This window comes from Hirundo rustica, chromosome 2 (genome assembly GCF_015227805.2).
Source record: "Hirundo rustica isolate bHirRus1 chromosome 2, bHirRus1.pri.v3, whole genome shotgun sequence".
Classification (NCBI taxonomy): Eukaryota; Metazoa; Chordata; class Aves; order Passeriformes; family Hirundinidae; genus Hirundo; species Hirundo rustica.
In genome coordinates this window covers 30,719,859-30,729,341 of record NC_053451.1, presented here as the reverse complement: position 1 = coordinate 30,729,341, position 9,483 = coordinate 30,719,859, and the positions used below count along the sequence as shown (strand labels likewise).

The 9,483-nt window shown below is 45.8% G+C and overlaps 1 protein-coding gene across 3 annotated transcripts in view; it reads left to right on the top strand.

The window, feature by feature from the left end:
* Window positions 1-6,164: 6,164 nt before the first annotated feature.
* The window catches only part of LOC120748622 (alpha-2-macroglobulin-like), a 37,638-nt gene continuing 34,319 nt past the window's right edge, over window positions 6,165-9,483 (top strand). The window contains exon 1 of one of the 3 annotated variants that reach the window (XM_040055234.2): window positions 6,165-6,368. In XM_040055234.2, the coding sequence (XP_039911168.1) occupies window positions 6,280-6,368 (89 nt within the window). In that variant the 5' untranslated portion in view covers window positions 6,165-6,279. The remainder of the gene's footprint in view (window positions 6,369-9,483) is intronic. The other 2 variants (XM_040055233.2, XM_040055232.2) reach the window with 2 other exon arrangements.

Below are 9,483 nucleotides of genomic sequence, written 5' to 3'. Positions count from 1 at the left end.
CTTCCTGAGGAATGTAAGAACAATTAAGTTAAGGCTTCAGCACCTCACATGGAACTCATAAAAATCCCCTCAGGTCTGGCCAAATATTTTATTCTGCTCTGTCGAACATAGTTTCCTGAAAAGAAACAAGATCCTGGTTTAAAAAAAAAAAAAAAAAAAAAAAAAAAAAAGTGCATTTTTATCATACTTTTGAAACCTTATCTTCCTGCTAGGCCAAACCTGACTATTAAAACATTAAATACTCATTTCCCTCTGCAATCTCTTCCTTTGCATGCTGAAATTGTAATGTTTGTTACCCAGTTCTATCCTTCGACTCAAACAGATAATTGCAGTCAGATCTAATAAATATCCCATGCTCAGACTCTCCTTCCAGAATTTTATACCTAGATCATGTCTCCCTGGCTTCCACTCCCGCAGGGAAGAGCAATATTCTTAAAACACATTGCAGCACCTCCAAGATGTCTGGAACCTTGGTGTGGTGTTTCAGCTCTATGTTTTGTGCCACACACCTGGAACTGAAGCAAGTATATTAATTGTGGACTGAACAAGCCAGGACACCCACCAGACTGAATGTCATTTCTTTCTCTGTCATCTGATAATCCTGAGGTGCCAGGGATCTGGGGAGTGTTCCAGGCCTCAGGAGGCAGAAACACTGTAATTTTTTAGACATACAGACTAAGCAAACTGTGTTGTCCAATTGTGATAAGATCAGGCTCACTGGCCCGAGAGCTGCTACGAGGTACCATACTGCTGCCAACTCAAAAGCACATGCACCGGCCTACTGTGCTTGGTATTGCACATCTCAGCTTAAAACAGCTGAAATTGTTGTGCAGGACACTGGACTGAGTCAGCAACATTACAATAAATGGGAAACTCCCAGCTTCACTGTGGGTGTCTGCCAGCGTCCTTGTACCTGCTCTGAAGCTTTTGGATCTCCTATGGGTCCATGCATGATCTCCTATGGGTCCATGCATGGCTCGGCTGGAACTACATTAAAAGCTGTTCTTATATGCAATTCTTATTAATAAAAAAGGGTTAATGAAGTATAATCACATCGCAGTGTTCCTGACTAAAATGGTCTGTCAAGCTTACTTCCCTTCGGTGTTAAATAATTCTTTGTAGAGTTTATTTGTACTGTGGGAATTGATTTGCTGCTCATGTGGAGTCCACGCTCCTGAATCTGCAAAAGGCTTATGTTATGCCCTAGTTAAGAAGAGGATTTATAATGACCATACTTGCTTTGAAAAGTGAACATAAACCTTTTTCACAGTAGAAGATGAGTCTCATCCACAGTGCAGGCAGCAGGATGCAAAATCTAGAGAAAAAAGTCATGTCTCTCCAGAAAAATGAGCTCTAGTGTAGAAGCATTCTCTTGCTTAGGCCTCTCAAATGCTTAGCTAGGGTCAGACAAAGGAGTCCTCGGTGCAGGGAGTTTGGTTGCTCCATCTTCTGACTCAAATCCTCTGTGATCCCTGCAGTGTCACAGTAATAGTTAATAGCCAAACTATTAACAATGGCACAGCAAGACTCCACCTGTATGATTTAGATGTTCAGGTCTTCTTCTCAGCACATGTGTCAAATATGAAGTGTGAGTAACAGCCAACCAATTCAATGATCAGAGAAGACCAGAAACGTCCAAAGACCCTTCAGTCATCAAATGACAATGTCAAACTACTCTGAGGAAACAGTTCAGCCTTGTTCCCTGATTATTCCTTTGTTGAGTTTATTTGTACCTGGTGGACAATTAGGGAGGTAGGGCTTCAGGTGCACTGAAGTGACCCCCACCATCTGATTCATCAACCGGGTGACACAGAAGCGTGGCCGCATCTCTGGCACCACTGGCTGTGAAACACCGAGCTTCAGAGAAGGATTTCCTGAGAAACGTCACGCATACATTTGAATTTTTATTCAGAGCAACAATGAAAAGTTTCCTCCAAGATTTTTCAAGTGGAAAAGCAATATAGTGGAAGCTGATCCTGTAGCTCACAGCAAGAGATAGCTTCTTTCTGCTTGACCTTGTAAAGGGTCACTTTTTGAGGGTGAAGAAAATCCTAAAAACAGGGCATCACATTGCATACGGGACCTAATAGCCTCCTTCAAGGGAATATCTCGCTCTTCCCCTTTCTGATACTCCTGCAGCTCAGCACACTGATCTCCTTTCTGGCACACCACTGTTCCTGCTGGGCAAACCCAGATCTCCCTTAAGAACATGATTTCAGCCAGGCTTCTGCGCCCCATGTTGTCGCACTGTGCATATACAGCCTGGCAGGTGGGAGATTTAAAAAGTCCTGTTTGAGAGAGAATTCTGAGAGGGTACGTACGAACAAGGCAGTCAGAGGTAAAGGGAATAAGAATCACCACTGGCTATTGACAGGACTCTGTGCATGCTGCTAAAGTGCTAACCTCACACATTTTTTCAGCCTCCTGACTCAGTACCCTTTGACTCACTACCCATAGGGAGGTTAAGGCTGGGTTATTACTGGAAGCAATTGCATAACTGTGCCAGAAGTTTTCTACTCCTCTTCTCTAGCAGTGATAAGTTCTAGGGCCCACAGGTTCCCCTTGCTGTCCTTGCTGTCAAGGCAAGGTGTGTCCCCAAGGTCTGTGCCAAGGTAAAGCACAACTGGGAAGTCCAGTGCATTGACTGTGGGATGCACAGCTGGCTCTCTTCAGAGCCCATGGCTGCTTAGGACAGGTCTTGTCCTGTTCCCAGCACAGGCTCTGTGGCAGGACACTGTGTTCAAAAGAGTCCTGATAAATGGTGTGTTCTCCAGCTGTGTTACACTGTCATGGCTCATACACCTCCTCCTGACCTGAAATCTCAGCTCTGCCCTGCCTAACAGGTTGAAACAGAAAAGAGGTGCAGGGGGAAGGATTAAATGTGACAGTATCTGATTTCCTTGCTTTGTACTCCACTAGGACTTTCTTGTTTGGCTTTCCTGCAGCACCCTCTATCTCAAAAACCTGGACAAACACACCAGCTGAGCCCCAGCTCCTCTCTGCACTGGGAAAAGGCTCACGTGTTGGGTACCAAACATCTGGCTTAGCCATAGCACAGAGAGAGCCCGATGGCCTTGCCTTATGTCACTCAGCAAGTCAGGAAACGAGCTAAGCACAAAGCCCTTCCCTTGGCCACCTCAGCTCAGACAGAAAGCTCTGGGAGACTGAGGGGCTGAGGAGAGAGAGCCCCTGCACGCCTCTGCAGCAGGTGGGTGTTACACCAGGCGGGTACGGCATGGGCCGTGCCACAGGGAGGTGGGACAGGCGCAGCCTTCTGCTGCCTTCTTCCAGCAGCCCTCCAGAGGGAGGCAGTGATTTGGAGCTTTACTGTTTCGTAGCCAAGTGAGCTTTAAATCTAAATTTAAAGCTCTGAAATGCCTACACACTGTGAGTATGTTGGTTTTTTTCCACGCTGGCACTTCTGCTCATGGCCTTGTGCTATGAAGTGGGGATGGTCCCTGGGGATGGATGTCTCCTGGCACCTGTGGGTGCCTGTTCTGTTGTTACATAGCCCTTGGGAGAAACATTTTTTCCTTCTATGTGCTCAACATTCCCTTATATGAAGCTTGGCCCATTGCCTTTGCTCCTGCCACTGTGCACCCGTGAGGAAAGCCTGGCTCCAACACTGTTCCACCTGACCTGAACATAACCTCAGGGCCAGCAGAAGAACCCTCATGAGATGCCTGTACCTGAGGAGAGAGGTAGCCCAGACAATAACTTAACAGCCAAAGTTAAATAGAAATTTTATATGCATTTCTTATATCTTTTTATGTGGTAATTTTTTATCTGAAGGGTCACGTGTCTCAAAAGAACATAGTTGATTCTCCTGAGTGCTATCCTGAGACACATTTGTAAATGTTTTGGCTTTTTCTACCCCCCTCCTTGGCAAAATTCTGAGAAGTATGAAAGTATAAATTAAAATAGCTTGTCATTCCTTACTACATCAGGGATTATCTTCAATTCTCTGTAATATCCAAAAATATCTGCTAACGTGCAAGCCATTTCCTGTTTATAGGTTTTAAAATTATTAGATATCTTTCACTAGTTACCTTAGAGGGATTTTATAACGGGATTCCAACAATTTATCCTACTCTGTGTGTGCTATGCCCTGTAAGTATCAAACAGACAAACTGTAGATTTCTCATGCCTGAGGGTAGACAACCTTGTTTGTAGCCTTTTTTACAACAAACTGTATGACTTTCTTCTAAGGCAAGACCAAGTTTATAAATAGAGTGGATGTTTGTTACAATATAGCTAAGAAAGACAGAAAACCCCTACTTTGTACAGGGCTTACCCTACAGATGGCCACCTCACATCACGCAAAATATGGTCACAGGACCATTTATAAAATTCAGCCACCAATCTGGTTTGCAATTTAATCTACAAAGTGCATTAAAATGAAAATAATTCATTGATGGTTTTGCCATGCCTGAAATTACTCATTTGTTCATATGACACCACAGAAATATGAGTTATATTTGACAGCCCAGCTGTCCACGTCTGGGAAAGGCAGTTCATCTGCTGTCAGACCCTTCTCTCAGGTTAAATTATTCAACAAGCAGCTAAAGTGGATAATCTTTATTCATTCTGACATTTCCAGTATCATTTGAAGTTTAGCTGATGAAGCCATTTTATGGTATTTCATTTCATTGTGTATTTTCCTGTTCCTCCTTGTTGCAAGCTGTAAAATGTTCATATTGTCTGAAATTTTATAATAGATGACCTTCCCTTCACTGTGGTCGGTGAAGTATTTTGTCTCCTCTACAATGACAAAGCCCTTTTTATGTCTTTGGGTGTTGCTGTTATTCCTATTGATTTATTCGACTATGTCTTCCTGTCATACTTTATTTGTCATACAAAACTAATTGCTTTGGGTCTGTTTGCTTTCGATCCACAGGCTGGGAAAAGTAATATCATAATTTGGATTTCCTTTAAAATAGCAATACTGATTTTTTTTTTTTTTCTAGTATTTTTTCTGCCTTTAGCTGAACAGCTAATACAATTTGTTAACTGGAGCTGTTAATATAGGTCTTGGGTTTTACTGTGGGTTTTTTCTCACCTGTCACCACACAAAGCTGATGTAGGCACCAAGGAGAGATTCCTTTGCTAGAGCTGCTGGTTTCCATCAGGAGCTCTTAGGTGAAAGTGCATGGACCACCTTAGGCATGGTATCAGTGTCTTCAAGAAATGTTTCCACAGCTTTTTCTTTTCACACATGCCTGTTCTTCGAAGCCAAAAGTTGTTAAAGTTCAATTTATTGCTTTGCTTTGGCCTTGAGCGTTGTGCTACACTCCTTGAGGAGCATATTAGAGAAGCCAGTCAGAGAAACTCTTGGGATTATTTACCTTTGGTGGCAGAGTTTCCAAAATTGCTTGAGACTTCTGGAGCAGACAAGGATTCCCACATATACTACTGTTGTGATAGCACAGAGTATTTACACCCAACCACAGATACCTTTTCTTCCTGCAATTGCAGTCAGCAGCGAGCCACTCTGTTTTTGGACAATTGGCCATCACCTACAAAGCTAAGAAATAGAAGCTGAAAAGAAATCAAAGGAAACTATAACAGAATTGGGTTACGGTGATTAAAATTACACAGCTCAATATCTCACTTTGTTTTCAAGGGAAAATGTATTTTCTATAGTGGTCATGAACTTGGAGGTGTTGGACACATCAAATTTTTGTATCATATTTGTCAGGCAAAGCAGTGAGGACTGTATGGCTCTGAAGAAACTTTGCAGAATGAGGCATGCTGTGACTGGAATTTATCAATATTCATGATGGCCGGTATTAACTTAATTATTTTGTCTTTTGCGTCAGTCTTTCCAACTCCAAACAACATATTTTAAAGTGCTGATGAAGAGGAACCGCGAAGGAAATATTGCGGAAATTTACATCAGATTGCCGTGATTGGGTGCTGCCCACGGGGAATATCACCGTGTGCTGAAAAACGTTCATACCCCAGTGCTGCTGCTATCTGATGGGTTAAGGAAAGCAGGGTATGAATCATTCAAAGATTTCTAATATAAGCATTATCCAAATAAATGCCCTTCCCCCACTTGCAGAGTCCCTGGCCAAATACTGTCCCTCTGTTCCAGCTCCTCCTCGCTGCCTCTCCCTGTTTCCGGATGGGCCCTGGCCCCCAGCCCTTATCTCCTCCAGCCCCTGGCTGTTTGCGGAGAGCAGCTATAAAGAGGCTGACAGAGCACAGAGGGCAGAGGAATTACAAGGTGCGGGAAAACAGCAGCACTGCTTGGCTCGCCACGACCTGCTCTGCACCATGGGGAAGGACAAGCTGCCCAGCAAGCCAAACATCTTCCTCCTCCTCCTCTTCTTCCTTCCTGGAAATACTCCTCTCAACACAGAACCGTAAGCTACACGTGCGGAGGGGGGAGGGAGGTCTAAGTGCTCCCTTTTCCCTTCAGTTTTCTTTCCGCTGATAACCAAGCCCTGAGTCTCCCGCACAGCTCTGACAGTGCTCCCCACTCCCATCCGGTTGTCCAGCCCTGGGACCCCTCCCCACCACCATCTCTGCCAGCGGCATCCTTCCGCCCTCTCCCCCGATCTCTGCCCGCAGTGCCCGCGGTCCTGCCCTGCAGCTGCCTGACAGGGCAGACCCGGATCCTCACAACATCTTTGCCTAAGTACGCTTCCACCTCGAAACCTCTCAGGACCTGGGGCTTTGTGGGCGTGATGCAAGAGTCCAGGTGCTTACCTTTCCCAGGGTATCCTAGTTTCAATCACTGAGTTGCTTCTCTCCATTCCCCTGTTGCTTTCAAGCCAGTTTGCTCCCCTTTCTCCTGCCAGTTTGTTTCCCTTGGCAGCGTGGGATGTACTTGTTCTGGGAGAGGATCTGTGACCTAGATTCTCTTCCTCCGGCACGGGGGCTGGTGCCAGCGCCCTCGCCGGACATCCCCGCCGGGGACCGGCTGGGGCCGGAGCTCCGCCGGTGGCCCCGGGGACAGGGGCAGCCTGGCACGGGCGGGCTGGAGCCTGGCCTGCCCGCCCCAGCCTTGCCCAGGGGACAGTGTTGCTCTAAAGCCTCTTGTCTGGGTGGCAGCAGTGTCCCTCTTCAGACCTTGGCTGCCAATCCTCTCGCTGTGCTGACAGAGGCACAGTTCTCACCAACACGGGTCTGGTTAATGCCCGCTGCAGAGATTTCATACCCATGAGCGCTGCCATAGTGCTGGCAGAAGGCGCAGCGTTACTGTCTGGTCAGAGGTAAAGTTGCAACTGGGTCAGCCTGAAGGATCTGAAGGACTCACACTGTACCATCGGTCCCTCATTCATCTGCCCTGTTTGGGTGCTTCTGGGGTAGATCAGCCAACCAAGTCTGTTTGGGGGTCAGGCAGAGTTCTCGGGTCCCCCAGCAGTAATCTCATGTAACTAAGTAATTAAGATTACTTAATCTTAATTCATCCTTGCCCAACAACAGGGGAAATTGAGTGAAACCATACTGTTCAGACCAATGGGCAACACAGAAACATAGAACCACAGAATGGCCTGGGCTGGAAGGGACCTTAAAGATCTCTCAGTTCCAAACCCCCTGCCATGGGCAGACTCCTTTCTCTAAATCAGGTTGCTCAGAGCTCCATTCAGCCTGGCTTTAAACACTTCAGAGTGGGGTAGCCACATCCTCTCTGGGCAATCTGTGCCAGTGCCTCATCATCCTCACAGTGAAGACATTTTCTCCCTAATATCTAATCTAAACCTTCTCTCTTTCGGTTTGAATCCATTCCCACTTGTCCTGTCCCTTGGCAATAGTCTCTCTCCATCTTTATTGTAGGCAACTTTTTCTCCCTTACCTGAGCCCCTTTCTGGGAGAGAAGAACGAAGAAAGGCTGAGAGGTGGGAGAGAGAGGAGTGTTGTTGGGGTCCACAGAAGGAAGACAGGAGCCCTGTAGTGAGGCAGTTCTGAGCAGTGAATTGCTAGGTAGCATAGGGGTAGTGGTTTTGTTGTGGGTGCAGGAGAGATCAGCTGCTGTATACAACACAGAAAGGAAGCAACCCTTGAACTGAAGACAAAAATTAAACTTCCAACTGAGACTTGGTTACTGTGCCCTATGCAAGTAGGGGTATCACTTCTTTGGGCAGAAGTAGCCACTGCTATTTCTGTTTCAGGGGTGGCCAGCTGGACAGGAGACACAACTGAGGCTCAGATTACATATTAGAAAAAAACATATTCATCAAATTAGTGCAGCACCAGAGTAGGTGACCCAGATAGGTGGTAGAAACATCTATGGTGTCCTTTGCAAAAGTCCTGTTCCAGGAGGGAAGGTGGGCTTGAGACTTCCAGAGGTCCTCTGTAACCAAAACTTCTATGATTTTGGAAGAATACAGCTGAAGGTACTGTTCTCCTACTCTGATTGTGCCTGTAAGCTGTTTTACAGTGCAGTGGACATGCTTGGGAGTACTCTGCATTTGGTCATAAGTGTGAGGTCATAATGACACTTGAATTGGCAGGTATGAATTTGGGTTGATGAAATTCCCCTTCTTTGGCTGGATGCTTGTTCTAGTAAGTAGCTGAGAGTCAATACACAGACAGACATTATTCCACCTTAAGATACAGTATTACCTTCTCTGTATAGACAAATTCATCATTTTTGCCTCAGCCTCCATCTCCTCTTCCTCCCTGATGCATATCTCTGTCAGAGTCACCACCTCTCTTGTCAGAAGAGCTCACTGCATGCTGAGGTCTCTTTCGTCAGCCCAGATGTTTTTTGTCCTGGAATGTCTATAAATGGATTTTGTGACCAAAGTTACTTAAAATACTCATGGTTATTTAATTCATCTGTCTCTTCCCAACAACACATCCCAAAACACCTAAAGAGAGGTCTATAAACAGCAATGGTTTATATCCTTATTTCAAGGCAGGGAAGCCAGCCTAAGGGGAAGTTCTGCAAGTTGGCCAAAATTTCAGCAGAACAGTGCACAGGAAGATAAATGAGGCCAAATTCCCCACAAACTAGGTCATGCTGTCCTTTCTGTAGCCTGGATGTTATTGTCACATTGCCAGTGCCACTGGTGGGGGACAGGGGAATGGCATTAGGGGAAGCAGCATGGGCTGAAGCCGTGGTAAGAAGGTTGTGGAAGAAAGGAAATGCTGGAGAAAGTAGAGAGCCACAAGTTGTAACTCAGTCTCTGGGAGGCTGGAGTTCCCTCCTTTCACAGCTTCCTCAGCAGCTCTGTCTGAGCAGAGTTGCCAGAAGGCTCCTCACTACGTTTCATCACAGTGCTGCTCCATGGTGAAGGAAATGCAGATACTGCCTGGATCCCACTGCATCCACAATAGCTTTAGGACTCCCCAGAAAGCTCAGAGCCCAGGCAAAAATGTAGCTCTGGATGGATGCATCTGTATTTGTCCTCTATTCCTTTCTGAACTCCTCCCTCTGTTTGTTACTTATTACTGATGGAGAATTTTCCAAGACTGATCAACAGTGCTCAACGCTGTGTGGTAGCAGCTGGTTTATTATTTTCATTTATG